This window comes from Trichoplusia ni, chromosome 18, assembly GCF_003590095.1.
Source record: "Trichoplusia ni isolate ovarian cell line Hi5 chromosome 18, tn1, whole genome shotgun sequence".
NCBI classification, from domain to species: domain Eukaryota; kingdom Metazoa; phylum Arthropoda; class Insecta; order Lepidoptera; family Noctuidae; genus Trichoplusia; species Trichoplusia ni.
In genome coordinates, this window is record NC_039495.1 from 4707952 (window position 1) to 4730542 (window position 22591).

At 38.7% G+C, this 22591-nt stretch overlaps 1 protein-coding gene across 5 annotated transcripts in view; it reads right to left on the reverse strand.

The window, feature by feature from the left end:
* LOC113503029 (max-binding protein MNT-like) overlaps nt 1-22591 on the reverse strand; it is a 30041-nt gene that overhangs the window by 5818 nt on the left and 1632 nt on the right. The window contains exons 1-10 of one of the 5 annotated variants that reach the window (XM_026884819.1): nt 18819-20639; nt 14417-14981; nt 6009-6249; nt 3319-3577; nt 1791-1926; nt 1448-1512; nt 1250-1366; nt 1013-1087; nt 377-463; nt 70-169 (exon numbers count right to left, since the gene is read on the reverse strand). In XM_026884819.1, the coding sequence (XP_026740620.1) occupies nt 70-169; nt 377-463; nt 1013-1087; nt 1250-1366; nt 1448-1512; nt 1791-1926; nt 3319-3577; nt 6009-6249; nt 14417-14825 (1489 nt within the window). In that variant the 5' untranslated portion in view covers nt 14826-14981; nt 18819-20639. Of the gene's footprint in view, nt 1-69; nt 170-376; nt 464-1009; nt 1088-1249; nt 1367-1447; nt 1513-1790; nt 1927-3318; nt 3578-6008; nt 6250-14416; nt 14982-18818; nt 20640-22591 lie in introns of those variants that run through there. The other 4 variants (XM_026884817.1, XM_026884820.1, XM_026884818.1 and 1 more) reach the window with 4 other exon arrangements.

Here is a 22591-nt window from a genome sequence, read left to right on the forward strand (position 1 = left end):
CAACCGTAGCGAATGTTATTCGAGCAACAGGTGTCCATGGCACCAATGTACTAGGAGAACATAGCTCACCATTAGTATGAACAGGACCTTGTAGCACCCGCAGCCCGCTGCTAGTAGACAACAGCTGTAATGCCGCGGGACTAACCACTAAGCCACTGCTGCCGACCACCTAGAAATAATAAAAACAAAATTATTATTGTTATTGATAATAATTTTCTATACTAACATTAAAAATGTGTGAAAGAAGTTTGGAGGTATGATATATATTATGTCTCCTTAGATTTTTCTTATATGAATAGCTCTGCTGTTTTCTGCGGTCCTGTTTCTGAAATAATATTGTAACATTGTTTTAATAATATTAAAAAAAAATACTTACTTGTGAGATAGGCAAATGTATTTGAGCTGGATGTACTAATGTGCTGAGCGCGTTCGTTACGCCATTTTCTACGGTTGTCTGCCCATTCTGTAACAAAGAAATACGTTGTTCATTAAATTTAAATTCTACGCCTATTTACTGTGCTATTTAAATGATATCGAATTGAATAATGAATTTAATTGATAATGAATTTTAATAGTTTTAAACTGTACGATAATAATATATATTATGTTTTTAACGTTTAATTATTACGCACATTTTGAAGTTGTACACCAGGATCTGCATTTGTGTGATGGCAAATTACTAGCTAGGTTTTTTATTTTAATAAATTCGTTTCGTTCGTTTATAAAGCTGCTGAGTTTACTTAATCCATCAATTATAATTTAATACTGCTTAGTTATCTCAATATGAATAAAATCTATACTTATCTATAATTTGCCAAAAATTTTATAAATTCCTAAACACTGGCAGTGAACTTAAATATTTTTAGCAAAAAAAATTTGCCCGTTTATGATATATTTAAGGCAGGCAGCTTATAATTATTATGCTGTCCTATTATTGTAAAAAGTAACTACTAACACTAAATCCATTTAAGAAATAATATTTATAAATTTAAAAAATTATAACACTAACTTGTGTAGAAGTATCTGCCGGCGCAAGTGTTGTAAGTGTCAAAGTATTGGGTCTCGTCCCATACGATGTCCTCACAACCTGAAAACATACAAATATACCGTTTACAAAATATTTCTATTCCATACTAAAATTCAACACGCTTCTAAAGATTACGAACATGAAGAAATAACCCGAGTAGCACAAATCCTAATCCAAGATTAGGTCAGCTCTAATTTCTAACAAAGTACCAGGCGAACATACCTGCGAGGTAGTGGGTGTGATTTGTATAGGCAGCGTACGCAACTTCGTGCTTAGGTTTAGAGTACGCGGAGGTGACGTTTCCATTCGTGAAACGGAACGTGGCGGCGATGCTGATATCTATAATAAAGAAAGTTGTATTCATTTTATTTATGTATGACACTTAGTTATTACTTTTTGGATTTTATAACAATTACTTACACTTAAAGGAATTCCTAAAACTGGTCCATTAATAGTTTCGTCCATACTTTTATCGTCAGCTGAATCTGGCAATGACAAAGAAATTTAAATTCATATCAAATAATACCTTTAAAAAAAATATATAGTACAAACCATTGATACGACCAAGTAACATTTGCGCTTTAAAATATACTAAACCTAACTAAATTGATTGTATGTATAGTTAATAGAACAGAAATTGAATGTACCAAAGTTTACAACAACAATAACAAGAAGAACATAAAAAAATGACATTGACGCCAAATATTAAATAATCGCGACCAAATGTACCAGGAGCGCATAACAAGCATGGAGGTTAACGCACCGATACTGCGAGGGCGAACAGTTGTTCGGACCGAGATCTCTCTTTTCAAGGCGGAGAGCCGCTGTTGCGCTGCGATCTTTTCGCGAGCTAGCCGTTCCATCTCGTGCTCACAATCGCGTTCCTTACGTCGAAGAACCTGCAGACAATATACCAGGATGTCATAACTCGGTAATAGGTAACAAGGCATTTTCATTCTATTTTGATACAAACAAGTTCGTTGTATATCGCAAGAAACGTCATGTTGATAATGATTACAGCCCGCAGTTTGTAATAACAAACAAAAATAATCTTGTCTGATAACGCTTTTTAATAACAACGTGTGCACATTATGCTTCAAAATAAAGGTTTCACCAAAAACATTTTTAATCAAATCACCTACATAACTTTCTACACGAAATTGTAGAAGACTTAATTAAATCAACACTGAACACACAAGAATACCATTCGTATCATTGAAAGGTTACTTTCATGAATTAATATACAATTTGGTATGATATTTTATGAAGCAAAAGAAACATTTCTAAAATTAATATCAATTAACGAACATAGACGAAGCCGTATTCAAATAATTAAATTACGAATCGTCGGTAGACGGTCAACTACCTATTAGAGCGTTTACCTGACAAGTAATATTCTATTGAACTAAAATCTACAAAAATATTTTTTTTGCCTTTGTATAACTAATAATGTTTAAAAAGAAATTTCTTTCCTCTCTCAATGTTCCCAGGACTTCAGACAAATTACTTTTGACATAAAAAGTACAGTTACAATTAAACGCTGTAAACTAGAAATACAAGTCGATGGCATAAAAAGCTAGTCCTTGGTCTGTCGTCAGGCGTCCTCTTACACGTTCTAATTCATATGTAACACTAAGGATTATGCTTCAAGGGGATACATAACTTACATGGATGCATATACTGCTGTATAATTAATACATGCATGCATAACTAGATAAAACCAGTGTCTTCGCGATATTTTTTAAATAAACTGCGCTAAATGCACGTTCGAATTGAGGCCACACTCCTCGATCCGCTACTTTCTTTGCACTATGACGAATCTTAGATATCTAAAGAATAATATTGATTTAGCTTTTCTGAGAAACGTATGTGAGAGGCAGTTTAATATTTTTATATTGCTTTAAAATTATCGGACATTCGTTTGAGCTGACAAAGATGTTTGACCTTTTGATCACTTTCAATTAAGATAATTAACGAAGTAGTTGTTTGTTATACATGTAAATTATACATCGAGCAAACTGACAGATTAAATGAATAAACTACAGATTTAATAAACAACACGTATAATTATGTTAAATTAAAAAAAAAATTGCTACTTTGTAAAAACGATGCCAAGTCAAATTAACATTATTTTAATAATACAGATAAAGCTAAAAAATAATTCATTAAACAAATCCAACCCAACGAACCTAATTGGAGTAAAAAAACAAAGGCCATCGACATTGGTTTCAAAGGCGTTAGGTACCAGGCTAACAGAGAAGTAAGGTGCTACAGCGGAAAGTGATACTGACCTGTATATATCTAATAGCGGAGCCCAGTATAGAAAGGTTGGAGGTTTTCTTATCATCGGGCGTGGCGGGCAGTTGTCTCTTGAGGAGTTCGAAGCACTCCTTGAGGTGAGCTCGGCGGTTCTTCTCGAGCTTGTTGTGCACTTCTCGCGTGCCGGCGCGGGGCGCGCTGCCACTGCTGCCCCCGCTGCCGCTACCGTTGCTGCAGCCACTGCCGCTGCCGTTGCTGCTGACCGACGGAGGGGAAGGGATTGGGGGTGGCCTGTAGGCAAAACAAAGAAACCAGTAAATAAAAAGTCTCAATATTAAACTAATTTGGATGCTATTGTATTTTCGTCGTGCCGTACGTGATTCCCCTCCGAAGGGCCAACAGAATAACCTACAATTTGCGTCTTTGGTTCAACAAAATGCCAATATAATAATTAATTACAAAGCTGAGTATGGGAAATTAATTAAGCTCGCGTTAGTCGGCGACATCGTCACCTGCATAAGTACACGTAACGACTCATAACATAATTTTGTTTGTATTTCACGTAACATTTCTTGCGCAATCACCCATTACTATTGTAAGCTAAATTTCAAGTTGAATCACCTAGGTACTGTTAAAACACTGCACAAAACTTTAGGAACAAAAATATGAAAATAATAACGGGTTACAAAAAAAAACAAAAGTAAAACAGGAAAACGTTGAATATAAATTTAAAAGAATTCTTTTTTTATGATTCAGAAATAATATTTCAAGGTTTAAAGTTTTCACAGCTGCAAAGCGTACAAGTTATTTATTGTAATGATGACGTAATTTAATTAATAATTATACGTATTATATAATAATGCTAAGTTAGTGAACAAGGAAACAAGAATGTTAACGCGTGGTTCTTATAAATGCGTATTATGATGATGTAGAACATAGCAATCTATACTTCTATACTAATATATAAAGCTGAAGAGTTTGTTTGTTTGTTTGTTTGTTTGTTTGAACGCGCTAATCTCGGGAACCACTGGTTCGATTTGAAAAATTCTTTTTGTGTTGAATAGACCATTTATCGAGGAAGGCTATAGGCTATATAACATCACGCTGCGACTAATAGGAGCGAAGATACAATGGAAAATGGGGAAATTTCTAACCACGTGGACGAAGTCGCGGGCAACAGCTAGTGTCTGGATAATTCCATTATCATAATCGTTAATGGACGTGGCTAGACGCAATTTATTCAATTCTAAATATTTTGTTCAATTTTAATACTGTCTCTCCTTTTTATGTTAAAATCGGGGTCATAAGCGAATATGCAGATCTAAATGCAATACAACGTAAACTGTTTATGTAAGCTGTCATTTTATGTATCATCAATTTTCAAAGGTCAATTTTTATTGCATTTTTATTGATACCGCGCCAGTAACGTCTGGCCGGCGCGCACACGCTCTTTGTACAAAACTGACATGTAAAAAAAAAGCAAAATAAATAACTATCAACGACTAAATAAAATAACTAAATATTTTATGGTCATGGCCTGGCTATTAATTTTTTGCTAAAGCCATTCTTATCATAACCTGTACGTGCACAACAAAAACTACAATACACAGATTGTATTGTTTATTGTGTTCATATCATTGTTAATTTGTCTGCTACCGGATGCAGTGTGCAATGGTCATATACAACATGGTTTTCCTTAATTAACGCGACCAAAATAGACGTTCTGCATGAGTCTACACAGCCTTAATTTTCAAAACAGTCTCGTACCTTCGAATGAATGATGCATACGTTTGCAAGTGACAAGGACTCATCCAGTGATGAATACAAAACCCTATCTCATAGATTAGGTATTCAACTCATGGTTGTTAATATCCAAACCTTGACAGCAATCGAATGAAAAACACAAGCATCACACGCTCTTGATACCAAAACGACATAAGGTTGAAGAGATGATTGGCAAGGATGAAATTACAATTTCCATTAAGACCTGTTTCCATTAATTTTTATTGTATATCTATGACGTGATTGTTCTAGTTCTACTTTATTAATTCAACAGTGCAGCGTAATTGCGCGCAGTTGAGTGCAAATACTGAAAGCTACCTACAATGCCAAGTGTAAATAAAACTGTTTCCTTTAACGTATTCCTTGGAATTATTATTTAAATTAAAAAAAAAAATGACATCGATCAGTCTGTTTTGTTTGCGGTTTGAAAAACAAATTACTCGTGTTATCATTTATAATGTTGCCTTCTTAGCCGGATAATGTTATTTGCCGGTCAATGATACCCTGCATGAGCCTGCGTGCGTCTAAAAACGAATTTTCTTTTGATAATTACTTCGAATCTGCTAAAAAAAGTATATTTCTATTCGCTATCTATTAGTATACACTATCTATTAATCGCTATCTATTAAATTAATAAATTGTATGGAAAAAGTATTTTAGAAATAAGCGAAAGAACCAACAATTTATGAAAGTAAGTAGAAAACAGTCTGACAACTTGTCCAACATGCCTAGTTTTTAGGTGTTACGCATACATTTTGACTCCTTTATACAATACTTTACAAACAAAATTATGTAGGTTAGCTGAATAGTCGCAGCGCGACTACACAGTACACCGCACATACATAATACCATACTACATGCGATACAGATAAGATAGCTGACGAGATCGTCATCCGAATCTCCAGCTGTTTCGGACACCACTGTTACCAGGAGAACATACCCATGACTGATACTCGTCGTCCGCGGCCTGGAATGTTCTTGTGCGAAGTCGAGGAGGGGCGCGGGAGGAGGGACGGTCGCTGTGAGGACCGGCTCGAGCGCAACGACGGGCGGTGCGGGTGCGGGGAGGCAGGGGGGCGCTACCGGCACCGGCGACGTCGGCCGGACGACACCGTTGCTGCGCGGCGTCACCGGCAGCCCTGTCACCACTCGCACCGACACCGGCGACTTCGGCTCCTCCTCTGTTAACAAAGACAATAACTTCAGTACGGGTTAAACAAGCATCTCACTGCTTACAAACATTAACATCATCAAGAAAATTTCCTTATCAATCCAACTAACATCCTATTAGAAATTGATCTGGTCATCTTAGGTCGGCCAACACTTGTCAAACCCGTGTCAACCACTCGTCGACGGCTGCAGTCCGTGGCGGTAAACTACCAGGCGAACATAAACAGCAGGCGCTCAATACAGCTACGTAAATGAAACAGACATACCACGAGTGAATGAAACAGGACTATACAAGTTTACTTTCTGATAGTGACGTTACACGATAATAAACTGTACGTACTAGAAATAAAGTACATAGTAAAAGAAATACGCAGAAAATCAGTCACGCTGCAATGACGAGCGAGACGGGGATAACATATTCAAGTAAAGTGAGGGAGATGGAAGAGGGGGCGTGGTCAGACGGCAGGATTACGTCAGCACATGTGGTTGCGCGCGTGCTTTCGGTTTGTTTGGCGTTAACAGTTGCCACGCCGAAAATCAGCTGCTCAGCGCGGTGCTAGAAAAAACAAGTCGTCGCGTCGTAACCGGCCCGTAAAATTACTGGCGTCTACTACTACTAGATTGGGCTCGGCTTGTTTTGTTATTCGGCGCGGCAAGCGAAATTTGCGGTTTTATAGCTCACGAATGACTTGATAATAAATTGGTATTTTGTAGATAAAACTGGTATTATCAAAGCTATGAAGAACCACTGTTGGTAACGAACATTTATTTTGAATGTTAAGTTGTTTTTGTTGTTTTTTTGACATTATGATGTATCAGTAAATATTAGTTACCTATTTGTTGTCGCAAATAATAATTCAGTAGAAAAAAAATGTAAAGTCTTCCAAAGGAACTTTACACGCGTCTAGATACAATATATCAGATATGTATGTATACCGATTTGCTTCATTATTATATGTACATAGACATTAGTGACATTAGTGTACGTCAAGCAGCACAGAGAAACCATACATGTAACAATAATAGTACAAATGTAACCTATACCTAATTGTTACGTACGGGCATTGTAAACGTTTACACGAAAGTATTTATAGAAACCGCGTACACGTGTAAAGCTAAAAAACCTGTTACCACACTTTAGTCTAGATGGCTATCGTCTACCGATAGTTACAAATGACTTTGTGTTAATTATTGCTCAATATTTACATAGACAAAATAATATTTACGTCAAAGGATAATAAAGAAATTAAATTAAATAAGATGATTACTAAGTTACAGAGAAAACAATAAAAACCATAGAAATAGTCTAAATAATCAACCAGGCGAGCATAAAGCCTTAGAAGTGTGGAGGTAAATAAATAAAATGCATCATCACCTACGCTACGCTTTATAACAAATCAGAGAGCTAGCGTATCTATTATTATAAACTACACGAGCCTCAAACGATATAATAGGAAAACATAAAAGGTGGGTGGTTATTGACCGATTTATACAATAGTATCATTTGAATAGTTTACGCGAATAGAGGTGCCTCAGGATCTTGCCCTCACGACTTTGACAAATATCCTGACTTTATAGAGCTGCCTTTACTTGACACCATGACATAAAATAATGGGGTTATTACCTGTACTACGATAAACAAGTTTATTATAGAACTTCAATTATCGTATTTCGATGAAATACCTCAATTAGATGGAAAGTCTCGGCAAAGTTATTTTATGTTATTATGTGATGAAGAAAATTAAAATTGGTAAACATCTTAGTATGTTGCGCACTTTCCAAAGCGATGTTAGATGATTTAGATTATGACAAAACCCAATTTCAATAAATTCGTCTAAATACAAAATGTATAAGAATTCAAATTCGAGAGCAACATGTTATCAGTCCAGACTTGTTTGTTCATAAATCTAAATACGTCTTAAAAGTAGGAAATTAAAATGAGATGATGAAAACAAATCTGTAAACTAGGTATGTAAATGTGACCCCAGTTAGTCGATCTATATTCACAGAATAATGGTATCAGAGTCGTTAGGCACGTCTACAAGATATGAGGTCGGGTTCAGTAGATACGACTATTATTTTATAACCTTGCAAATTACGTCACTTACTTACATATTTACAACATAATATTAACTTTGTGAGGTGGTGCAATGATGAAAGCACAACTTTGTTAAAATACTTCTAATTATAAAATATAAGCTGTGACGGTGTTGATTACATATAAAATCGGATGTTAGGTTGCAAGTTGTAACCAAAACTGAAATACTTTTTTAAGAAGTTAATTGATAGTATTTTTGGTCCGAATGTGCATCAAGAGCTTTGACAGAATTTTGACACAACCTAAATTCAATCAAAACAAGCAATTGACACATTAGTCTGAGTATTTGCTGGAGAGTTCCATGTTTATTAAATTATTTTCCCCATGTTAGGAAGGACAACGACCGAACAATTGAGAATAATATACAAAATAACGATACATACGAAATTACAAACTAAATATTTATTGGAATCACTCAAACGAACATTGAACTTGAAAATTATAATATTTTTTTAGGTAAAACGTCGTATTCAAATCCCTAATCCAGGTAGATACTGTTTTTATTACATTACAATATAAAAAATAACTCTGAAAACAGTGTTTTATGTAAAGTTTTATTCATTATTCCGTAACAATTCCCTCCCGTATTACATGTAAAAGAAATTTATCACCTGGTGAATTTCAAAGACAAAAGACCAATAAATAAATTTCAGAATAGTTTCAACTGTGTGGTTAAAAATGAATACAAGCTTTTAATGAGGTAGGGATACGGCGAATGACGTCTTATAAGTTAATACCTAAAAAGTTGTATAAACAATGACATAACAAAATGTTGAAAAATAGGCCTATTGGTTGTCAATTACAGATGATACCAGGGTAGTATAAAGCGTAGGAAGTGGCCGGGGGCAGTGTCGTGCGTCACTGCCTCTCTGGCCTTCTGGTTAGGGGGCCATAATACTGGTAATAGAAACAGTGATTCGACGTCAGAACGGTTGAAAACTTGACTGTGAAATAATTGTGAAATGACGTAAGTAAACAATACCCATACCTATGCAGCTATGGTATGCAGCCGGTGTAAATAATTACATGTGGCAAATTATGTAGCCTGAGCCTGCGTCACGACTTCCGAGATTCTTACAATTCGATTTTAGAAATATAAAGTTGTCATAATATTTAGAAATCAGCCAATGAGTCTTTTCGTGACTGACGTGTTATTGATCTTCAAAGGGTGTTGCAAACCACAATCTCGATTACCATACCACGAATTTTAGCTTTTGCGCAAACAAAGTGTTCATAGTCGAAACACGTACATAGCTCAATACTAAAAAGAGAACTCTCTAACAACAACTATTGTATGAATAAGTTTTTCCTTAAACAAGGTCATTTGAATCTGTTCATTTTTTAAAGTTATTTAATGTACATTATTTTCATCATCAGAACAATATTTGCAATTTTGTACCGCAAGACAAATCCACAGGTAGTACGAACTCCTCGAAAAGTTAAAACGGGCGAGCTTCTGTTGTATTATGCTCGCCTGGTACAATTGCGCATGGCGGGCGCGCGCCTACAAACACCGCCGTCTCCCACGACGAGACACCCACACGTGCACGGACCGTGATTCCAGACACTTGTGAACCGGTATCGATGTATGTGCATCTGGTAGACTGGTACTGAGAGACCGGTATTCAAATACCACCACCAAATACGATTGCTTAGTCGTATGCAGAATGTGACTTGTAACTAACTGCTAAAACATGATTTTTATAACGAACGGAAACCAAGGGGTTTCGTACGAAGACATAAGAATATTACTTGATCATCATACCATATTAGAGTATCAAAATTGTTCAGTAGAATTAGGTTGGTAAAATATTACTTCTCAAGTACCATAAAATCATTATTAAATAATACAATCGAATTCGAATCAAAACATAAACACAAAATTCAATTATTGTTCAAATAAGTTGTTGTAAACTTTAAAAACAAGAGGCTATTGAAAAGTTTCGTCATTGTTGCTTTGAAAAGTTCAACTTTTATGAGCAACTTCATAAAACGGCATGGCTAAGTCGGAAAGGTACATTATTTTGTATTTACACAAATTTTCTTTTATTTGAAGTTTTCTCCTTTCATTAAAGTTTCTTAAAAGTTGATTTATTATACTGTGTAGTTTTTGTGTATTTGGTTACGCATAATTTGTTATAAATTGTTGTAACTAGTGCTAAGTACAATTTCGAGCAATTTGGACTTGACCGAGATATATCTCAAGGTTTACTGGTGTACTGGTTATCTTCTGTTATTTAATGCTAGATATTTAAATCGAATAGATAAAACAAAACTATTTGAAGCTTGACTCAGAAACAGATATTTCTCGAATTTCTCAATGTAAATTGTTTTAAAGATTTTCTTCTTCGTGTTACCCTGACAATGAGCCAATTATTTTCCTAATAATTTAAACATAATGTGAACATCTAGATACCTAGATAGCACTGATATCACTATCCAGATAAAACCAGCCCGACCGGGATTGTAAGTAAGGCCCGGTTTAACGATTATATATTATAACTACGTAGAAAAGTTATCACAATACACCGAAGTTTTAAACTCAACAAAATCTCAAAGTTTACTTAGACAACATTACGCTTTTTCAGTTACAGGAAAAAAGTGTTTCTAAGAGAGTTTCAACAATCAGTATTACGTATGCCAAAACCAGGTCAGTGTTTTAAAAAAGTTAGGCTTGGTGTAAAAAATAAATGAAAGAATTTCCGATACTTTTGAAAGAAAAATAATACACAAAAGCAAGTGCGTGTGGTTATGTATCGTCAGTACCGGGCTACAAGGAGTGCAGTGGGGGAGGGAGCCTCCGGGTCTGGCAGTGATAAGCAGGCGCGGGCGGACCGGCTAGCGGGGACCGGGGGGAGGGGGAGCAGGGGAGGGTTACCGGAGCGGGAGGGGGGGAGCGAGGTGAGCTCGGCACCGGCACGTGACAGCCCGTCACGCGGCACGAACCCACCCGAAGTCCGAACGCATCGCCGATGCAACGCGCTCTCGAGCATGAGTGGGGTAGGGTAGGGTAGGAAGCACACCTCTTACACACTGACACCTTGCCTTCAAGACATCCCAACGCCGAGGGAGACAATGTAATCCGCTTTAGTTAAAATAAAAACTTAAAAAGGTAAGGGAAACAGTCTAGACAATGGAATTACATTCAGATGATTGTAGTTAAGACTAGTCTAATAATACTAACGACACAAATGTTACACAGTAAACTTCTTTAATTCAACACGTTACGAGTTTCGGGGTGTGATATTTTTTTTATCTCAATGTCAATAACCTCGCGCCAATACGTGGCGGCCCGTTCCACATTTTTACAACGCTTCGTTACACGACAACGCATGACACGTGTAGAGCACTTGATAACAATTAGATTTGCCTTGGCAATCTCCACTGCGACCACTATGATGAGATAATGACGAATATGCGAACTGTATGAAGAGTAAGTTATCTAAAGAGGTTAGTTACATAGCTAACAAAATCAATTATTTTAAAAATATATTTAAAAAAAATACCAGGAGCTCAGAAAGATGTGTAACTAATCGATAAACCATTACCAGTAGAGGTCACCCCGTAACGAAGTTAGTTCTAGAACAAAGATAGGTAGCGTGTATCTCGTCGGCGATAAAGATTGCCTAGACGCCTACAATATAGGCGTTATTACAAAACACAAAGAGCACACAATCTAATGAAAACGGCACTCACACGCGCGCATGACGCGCAAACCAGCGCTAACCGTATTGAAAGAGTGAAACAAAAGAAACACCGATAAGATAATGTTTATGAAAACAAATAAGGTGACGATGAGGTTAAAGAGTAGAGACAGAATCACTATTATGTATTGAGGATTCTGCACTAAGAGCAAAGAAATTGCAACAACAAAAAAAAACAATTTATAATCGCATGATTATTTGCGTAGTACTGATGTTCTATTTACGATTTCGGCGTGAAGTTGCCTTGACACGCAGCGGTAGCGGTGTCGCGAACTTTTCTATGTACTTCGTCGTTAATCTCATAAAACTATGTTATTATGTTACGCAACGAGTCGCGCGTGACGTCACAGAGGTACACGCGCCATCTTTATTGGATTACGACTTTCATTGTGTGACATCCGCCGGTCATTATGTAAAAATATTGTTTTCATGAAATCCTTCATTTTTCATTAAACACCTTACTAAGCTAGTGTTTTACTTGGCTATTCTAAGAATTTTCAGGTGCGGCAAACCACAAAACCTGACAATTGGGGGCGTAATGTACGTAGAAAAACCTAGACGTACTATGTGTAGGTACCTAATACTTATTTATCATTAATATTTAAATTGTTTTACTGATATCTCAAGGTGCAGAACATAATATTTGTTTACATCCTGTTATAATAGAAACCTAAGTTTCTGTTTTATAATTGCTATAATCTACTGTTCACAATTCATGACATTATCATATCGTTTGTTTACTCTCGCTTTAACAAATAAGGTTAGTCCAATTCCGTTCAAAAACCCATTTCCCCCAAGTATCATAAAGCGCTGTGAAAGTTCTAATATATAACAAAAGAAATGTATCTGACAAATGGCGGACAAGGCACCATTTCATCAATGCGAAGGTATGAAGATATGCGAGCTCGTAGCACGCATGTCTATGCGGGACCGACAGACGGCTACAACAGCGCATACACTACGAACCACGTTCACGACCTTGGAAAGAAGAACGCCTTGACGGCAACACGCTGCCTTCTAGTACGCACGCAATACCAAGCTGTTTGGTTTGTTGCCTCTGTTCAACTTATGTGGTCCTAATACAATACCGTTCGAGATTGATCCTTTAGAATCCTTTTAATTAATTAAAACACAAGTTATTCGAAAATTTGAAAACATTTACAGCTGCTGTCTTTGACGCGGTGTTACTTCATTTAAATATTTCCGTTGTTTTTATTGCGGAAAGATTGCCGATTGTGTAAACAGAAAAAAAACAATTCGCTATTTCGCTGCAGTGGCATTCATCCGGAGCATAAATCCTTTAGTAGTGTACAATGGCGATATCTTAATGAAAACCTAGTTAAAAAAACCTTATATACGGCTATTTCTTGATTCTCGAAAATAAGGTCAGTTATTCATACATTAACGCAAACTATACAAAGATTAGGGCATTGTTTACAAATAATTAAGAAAAAAAAACGTTATTGAAACAAACGATTGTACTACTATGACACATTGTTCGCAGTTTTCCATCACTTAAACCTGAAGGCTTTTTAGCGCTTAAAACGAATTGGAATAATTGTAGGGCCAAAATTACGTGACAAAACACATTTCCTTTCATATTTGTTATCTATTTATTATTATAAGCGCAGCATTGTTTGATAACAATGATTATTTAATTGTGTATCGAAGTGATAGTTCAATGATTGGCTTAAATCGTTTATCAAGTTAATATGAATAGCAAAACCTATCAGGTGACAACGAACACATTGTACAAGATTTAATCCAAAGATTAGACGAAGTAAAGGCAGTTTAAATCAACATAATTGATAATATAAAATAAAGACAACAATTTTAAAAGAGCCGAGTAATAGCAGCGAAAATATGAACTAAACTTGAAACAACTATAGTAATAAAAGATTGAGAATTATTCAAAAACCTCATTTAGGATGGTCTAATGTCTATCTGACTTAATTATAAAGCGACGGAAAGTAAATGAACCTCAACGATAAAATAAAATTGAATGACGTTTCAGTTCTCGGCCACAGCAGTAAGAACATTTTATAAATATGCGTATTAGTCGTGCTCTTGGATTCGGTTAGAAGCAAAAACAAGACGAGGCTAACGACAAGGTCATATAATGCACCCATGTGGACAACCTGACCTATTGAATCACTTTCAAATACACGCCTAACAATTGAAGACTTTTTGTCGTGACTTTGAATTATTTGAGAATGCAGCTACATCACCAACACCTAGAAACTATATTTCCTAACAGTCATGAAAAATAATTTGGAGAAGTTGTAATTCAGTTCGCTAGTCGTAAATATTACAGATAAAAACATTGTTGCTTTGATAAGATAGAGGGTAGAGCTTGTTTGTGTATCTGTAACTCACCTAGATACTCTTTTATCCACTTCTTCTTGGGAGGTCGGGTTATTTTTTGAGCATCTTTGACTTCATCCTTCACGGGACTTGGACGAAAGCTGGACGTTGAAGGTCTTTCCACTTCTGGGAGCCGAGGAGCAGCCACCAAGGATGTGATCATTTGCTGCTGCGGGAACCCGTATCCGTTAATGGAATGCCCGTGAGCTTGGAACTGCTTGTACGCCTTTAGCGTGATCGGTATCGGTTCTACGATGCTTCCGAATTCTGTCTCCCTGGTGTTGATGGCTATGGTGTGCAGGGTGTCGGCGTAGAACTCGCCGGGAGCTGCCATCGCGCCGAACAGTTCAGGCTGCACGCGACGTCTCCGGTAACCGGCAGTGCCCACTTTCGCTTCGGTGGTTTCCATAAGTATACCCATTCTACAATGGGCCACTACATTAACTAACTACTACTAGTGTTCTGTGTCATAGTCTCACTTGCGTCCTATTCATTTTTAAATCCTTAATAGTCACTTGGTTTACTTATTTGTTATTTAATCACTTATTCACCATTTCTTAAATGCCGTATAAATTTTCTGTAAAATTTTTGAAAAACTTAGTTGTTTTACGTTGTCAAAGTTGAAAGGATTGTATAAGTCAATTGACGTTTGGGGCATTGTTATAAGTTTGTGAAACGATTAAGAAATCCATGGGTATTATTCAGAAAGTTAAGTGACTCGGAACGTGGGGCTTCTTTGAAGAGTTCTGACGTAGGGCGACCGTTTGCGCAACAAAGTTATTGAAAAAGAAACAAATGAAATTTCAGCACAAAAGTTTAATACAAAACTCTAAACATGATGAAAAGATTGATACCATTTGTAGAGGCAGTCTACAAAGGGTTTGCGAAATTTTCCAACATGTTTTGAAATCTTGTACTTAATTTTCACTGAGCGAGTACCTACAAAACAATGAAAGTCATGATCAAAGAATCAAAAAGAAAGTTTCTTCTTTGAACCATCCCTAAATCACATACTATTGTTGTGCATTATGACAACATAATATGTAAGTTTAATCGATAGCTAAGATTCTTACGCGGAGATGTTCGGGAGAATGAGACGGAGCATGTATGAGCAAGGTGGTAGTTAGGATAGGTGTAGCGAGTGCGGGCGACCTAGGTTGGCGGGCGCAGCGGCCGCGCGGCGCTCAACAAGTGCGGGGGGCGCCGAACGCATGACACGACCCGCCGGCACGTGCAATCTCCTCGCCCCGCGCCCGCACCCCGCGCCTGCCACCGACAGACATTGACAGCTAGTTGTACCTCCTCCCACATCATGCAGCCCTGGTACAGCGGCCGACCGAATTGGCAGACATAGTGGATTTCCACCGGGAAACAAAAGAACGTGCGGAAATGAGAGTCGCGGCGCGGCGCGTACGTATACAACAATAAGCGTAAATAATAAATAACAAGTTAATCTTAACTTTATTGAAAAGGATGGTTTATAGATTATGACAGAGTCATAGAAAGATGAAAATAAAATATATTTTGCGAAAAAACTGATAGACAATCGGGAAAAAAATCTGGTACGAAAAAGATTCCTAGATTTTTTGTCTAAATGACGCCAGCTGGGCGGAATGGAAGCCAATTCAAATAACCAGTAGAGCATGACAAAATAAAGAAAAGCGAACAGGTGCTGGACTGTACGTAAAATGAAGTGGATAACGTTATCGGTTTGGTCACAACTATAGGTGTACACGTGCCTTGGAAAGCATTACTGTTATCGTGAAAAGCAATAACAAACGAGAGTTTATACAACAACAAAAGCCGCTTCAGAAACGTCTAGATCAAGAAAATTGGTAGGGATAGATAATACGTATTGTCAGAATCGTTATCAAAATCATAGAATCGTCATCAATCTATAGAAGCAGAGAGATCTATCAATTTCATGATTAAGCGCGACGTAATTCGATTTCGGAAAACAAAGTTGATTGATGGTGGAATTGCTTATTACGGGTGTGACGTTTACGCGTATCCAACCAGGATATCATGAAAACACGTAGGTCAATAACAATTTCCCAGATAATTTCCAGTAGAGCCGTGAGTGGAGGCGACACAGACGTAAGCGGCGTACACACGCGCGAGTTATATAAGCGATACAACCGATGCCACGTGTCCGTGTTTATATTATGTAACTCCACTTACCTACTAGCGCAACGGCTTGCTATACATGTCTATACTATTTGTACTATTATTTCAATTAGACGTACTAGCTATGATTGGATTGCTAACAGATGAAAGAGAGTTCTAGAAACTGTGTAGGAGCTAGGAGCAGCGGGATCCCTCATCTTTCATGAGATGGTCATATGAAAGTTACCCAGTTAGCTATGAGTCCAATGGCTTTGACATTGACATTCATATATTCAGCATAATATGACAGATGTAGTGAATTTTACAGTCTGCGAAACCCAATATATTATTATGTATTAGCCTATTTACGAGTCCCTAACGTTTATGTGCAAGATAAAATGTTTATTTTGATACTGAAATCAAATATTCAATCAGTTGACACAAGAATTATAAATATAAATCAACGATTTCTATATCGGTTGGACCCATTGTGAAATTTCTATAGATGTTCTAAGATGTATAGGCTACAACGAGGAAAATTCGTAAATAATCCACGCAATGAGTGACGTCACAGTCGTCTCGCCAATAACCAAGTTTACACCGCAATAAAATTAACCGGAGTGCGACAAGCATCACTCATATGTCATGCGAAAGTATTAAAAATAGAGAAATAGTGTCAGACCTTCGATTGATAATTCTATCTACACATAACACTCGTACAATTAAAGGTAATTAAAGTTATTGGTGAGTAATGACAAAGCATTACGGACATGTAGGACAGATGATGGCATGCTTGCATTTTTTACAAGTTGCGCAACTGCAAAATGCCCATAACGTGAAACCGTTTATGCTTGTAATAAACGCTTTTACGCTTATTAGAGTGAATATTTTACTTTTTAAAGATGGCTAGCTAGCTGTATGTTGAATATCTAATCTCGTTATCAGTTATCATTTTTGTATTGGAACAAAGAAGGGAAAATTTTCCCAAGACGGGGACGACATGTTACTACAATACTTCTACTATACATAGCTCTTTTACGCGTGTGTTACGCTTGGTATTAAAATTATCGATTGAAACTTTTTAATCATACAATGACTTGTATGATTACAACCTGATGTTGACTTTTATGCAATCATTGACTTTTTGCCGTTGAAGATTCCTAAATGAAAACTTACTAGCTATTATAATTACTTTTTGTGTATATTATATGGGATATGTTTAGACTAGGTACTGCAACGCAAAAATGTTCGGAGAAAACCGGAATATGTTAGAGGATACTAAAGACAAAGGACCAAGGAGACGTACAGATTTTTTTGTACAAAAGGACCATCTCCTAAATACGTTTTCCTGGGAGCCTAGTAAGTCATTAAATTATTTCAGACCGTGTTGTCTTTTTCCAGTTGTTTAGTTCACATCAGTAGCGTCCACTTTGTTGCTGATCAGAAGAGAAAAATCGTTAGACATCCTTACACTAGTAAGAACACTAGCTATTACATAATAAACAATTAAAAGTTCAAAATGAAAGGTAAGAATAACGATTATTTGTTATTGTGCCACTTATTTTCAACTGAATTACTCATGTCGACTGGACATCACAATACAAAGAATCAAGACGTCAAAATTTTCACACCGCTCGCCCGATGTACTAACCTACCTAATTCAATAACATTAGACACGGACCACATCTCAATGACATGTTTTAGACAATAATTATAAAAACGCCTGGACATACAATAAAGAGTCCTATTTGCGATTATGTAAATTGTAGAGACTTGTGTTGTTGGAAAATCTAAGCTACCTCGATCATAGCGCGTTGCGATAAAGATATAATAGTATTACACATATCTGTAACATACCTGTTACTAAGGCGTGAAACAGTTACGTAATGGATTATTACAATAACATTACAAACGTCAACTACAACACACGATTAATTGTAGATACGGACATAGTATAAAAATGTAGATTACATGTTATTCGCCTGAATGTTATTGTTTTCAGTAAAGAACACCCACGTCCGAGATATTCTGGACTGCCATCCAGTAGGGGAGGGTGGAGAGCTGTGCCCCGAACGTCAATTGATTAGATCCAGGTGTGCGATCAGCGAGAGGAGACAGCGCGAGCCCGAGTGCGTGTGCGGGCCGCGCGGCGCCGCCGGCCGCAGGGTGCGCGCCGCGGACTTGAGCTAATTGCCATCAGACGGCTGCAGCGGGTCGTGGTGGCGTGCACGTGGGGCGCGGTGCGAGGCAGGTGCCGCCGACCTCGCGCTATCTCGTCTCGCCGTTCGAGGTCGCGATGATAACGTACGCTATTTTCGACACAACGTCGTCAGCTCGACGAGTGTGTTCGTGACCGTCGCAAACGCAGCCGCGAAATCACTAAAGACTCCCGAAACGGAAGCGCGACCGGCGGTATATTGCAAACGCGACGACGCGGGCGGTGCGATTCACTCGAGTAATGTCAGCGTCGGCATGACGTGACAGCGGGTCATCAGACTAGGCAGCGACAGCCGAGGCGCGGAGCCGACCGCCGTCGACGCAATCCGCTCGACGACTGAGTGGCCGCTGCGGACCGCGGACCGGCTCCGTCTCCGAGGAGGGTGGAGGAGGCGGGAGGTGCGCGACCTCCGGAACCCCGCACCGCCGCTCGTGGCGAGTGAAACCGACGGCGAACGAAATTGCGAGGAGGGAGACGCACGCGGGGGGCGCGCACGCGGTCGAGCGCAACGCTCACCGCTGCACCGCTCTCGACTTTACATAACGCTGCATGGACGGCGTGCGACGCATTCGTTGTCGCCCGCGAAAAGAGGTCGCCCGGCGGCCGCGCTGCGGGACACCTACAGAATTTAAAGAACTTTGCGCCGATCGGCCGTAGGTGATGAAACAGCGGCATTAGCACGCAGATGACGTGTTCCGAGGAGTTAGTCGGTCGGCGCTCAAGTCAGTGAACCTCGTCGCCGACAAATAAGGTGAATGGAACATTGCAACCGAATCGAGCGGCGTAACTGTGCGAACTAACGTAGGAGCCGACTGTCGCGTAGCGAGTTGCGACGCGCCGCTCCTTATGCACGAGCCACAATGGCGTAGCTTTCTAATGATACGTGGCCGACGCAACCGGCAGTATCAGACATCCCCTTACGAACACGTAAACATACTTTAACACGAAACTACAAGTAACAAGTAGCTCGACCCAGATGAAGCTAGTATTACTGTAAAGTTAGGACAGTTATAGTATCCGGCTGGAAGGACCAGTCACAATACTCAACATGGTATCGACTGTTTACAATTAAATGTACCGATAAGATTGCTACTAGGAGTAACTGCTTTCGTACTTTAAACTACTATTTACGAATTAACTTGTAAATTAAGTATAGCTCTTACGTCACGAGTACTAATCTTCATAATAGGATTTCTCCATGTTTACGGCAGAGCTGCGAGATCGTTCAGTATTTGACCGCGTTACGCTAGGAGCGAGGCGCGAGTGGCACGTGTTATCTCCACCACACTATATACTTATGTTTATTTATCTTACATTCAAGATACACGTCTAGCGCCGGTGATCTCGCCAAGAATAGGCGAACACTTTAGTTGTAGAGCCCTGAACCCTGATCGGCTTGCGGAAGCGGAATAAACAAGTCAAGCCTTAAGCGCATGTGAACTGTGAAGTCTGTAGCTGAAGTCATTAGCAGTTACTTGACAGGCATGACTGATATTTTAGGTGAAATTATATTTTAAAGGAACTAGGAAAACGATAGTACATGCTTTTAAATGTTCTATATAAGCTGACGATTAGTAGAGGAGTAGAATGACACCTCAAACAACACTCATTAAATTAGGAGACAAAATCAAAATTTTAGTTTTAACACAGACGAAATACAAAAAGATTTTTAAAACAGAAACGCAGACAGTCTTTCTAAAGAGACTAATGAAGTCATTGACGACACTTAAAAAGTTCCTTCAAGTACGAAGCATCCGAGCGACGTTGCGGACATTATTTGGAGTGCAAGTCACAGGAACGCATAAGTGGCACGGGTGCAGGTTCCCAGTTCCGATAAGGTGGCAGGTAGAGGGGGGAGGACGCGCATGCGTGCGGCGGCTGACCTTGGTGCGGTGCAGCGTGCAGCCCGGGCCGGCACCCCCCCCCCCGGACCTCAGCACCGCGGCCCCCGCGCCCGGGAAACACCACGCCGCCGCACAAATACCTCCCTCACTCTTCTTGTACCTTTTGCAACCACACCTGCCGGTTTAGCAGGTTGTTGCGACCTAGCACCGTGCCTAGATTCTATTTCTGGAGGCTTGAGGCCCCATTAAATCAAGTACCCTACGCATCAGTACCACCAGTGCATTCCTTAATGAATGATAACAATTGTATTTTCTCAAACGTCAATAGTCAAGCGACAGAACCTATGTTGGCAGCATGCATTCAGGATGGTAGTAGTTCGGTAGGTCCGTGCAAAAGAACTCATTATTTAACAATCAATGACATGATTGAGAAGGACAGTAACGACATGAGTGTCGAAGTATAACGCTGTGAAAGGGGGATCCACCCGCGGAGCGAAGACCCGCCGGATGTCGAGATATGAGCCGTCTGACTGCGTCGTGCGAAAGCTCCCTCATACAATACAATTTTGTTAATATTTAGGAACTCATTCTTTATTAGATTTATTTAATTATACTTCACTATTTTGCACAAGTAGATATAAAGAATTGGAAAAGACGAACGTGTAAATTAATATATATCAAAATCTTATAGATATTCATTCTTTTTTGGGTTAAAAATGTTATAATGTTACAAGATTTATATTGAGCGAAGAATTCTATTACATTTTGGATGATTATTTTATTCAATCTCATTGGAAATTTTAAAAACTAACGGTTGTTAGCCGAAGTTACCGTTGTCAAACTCTAATACATAAGCAATATTTAGATAATGTTATACACTCTCTCTCTATTCAATTTCCTGGCTCAATATTATCAATTCTAATGCTATGTATTTAAGAGGTATTTATGTTTTTGGGATGGTATATAACAGGATACTTTAATTCGTTCGGAGTGAATAAACGCGTTAGCTTGGTACAAAGTATTGTAATGTAAAAACATTAGTACAAGCAGAGGCACTTGGATTATCTTATCGGCTTTCTGCAAGTAGAAACAGGCAGTAGTTTGTGTGACTAATGGCTGCATCGGCTGTGCGTCGCATCGCCGCAGCGGGCGGCGGCGGGCGGCGCGCGGCGCGATCGCGGCAGCGCAACATTTCCTCCGAAGTTCAATATACTACGAGCGTACGCGTCCTCACAGACCAGTCGCAGATGGCGAGGTCACGCGATCCCTTTCACCATTCTGCTCGCCCGGTACCGTCGCGGCGTCGACCTTACACGAGCCTTGATGATACGATTGTTTGCCGCGCCTACTTAACCGCCAGTGCCGAGGGGCCCACTAATTAGAGGCGGTGTAAAAGTGTTATTATGAGCGTAGAGTGTTACACAGCCGACCATCCGTGACTAAATCTCAGGCACGGAGATTCGGCCATAACTTTATGGGTATACAATTGAATGCAGTTCAGCAATCACAAAAAATGCTACCGGCAGCTTTTACATCAGATCTTACCAGTTAAAAGTTGTCTGGAATCTTTGTCCAATTTACATTAATTGAATGAATGAATAAAAGTCTTTAGCATTTATATACTCTTGTCAGTAGCTTATAGACAGACATAGGGCACTTCAGAGGACATATCTTTACGAAACAACATGCGATGTTACATAATAAGCACAAAGGTACATAAGTGTGTACATGACGAAAGCGACGCGAAAGAATGAGTGTGCCTGTAAGTCATAAAATGTTCCGAGTCGCAATAACAGTTGATATAATACATATTAATAGCGTGTCAGATAATGCAAATGTAATGCGCGTTAAAATTAGACCGACAGGGTAGAATTTTAGAACGAAATTAATTCGTAGCCAGTTTAGTGTCGTTTAGATAGGGAATCGTGATTCGCCTCCAGTCACGTCGGAGAAACGGTACTAAAGCCATTCCTGTGTACGTAGATAGATGTATTGGCTAGCGGCGTCCACTGATAAGTG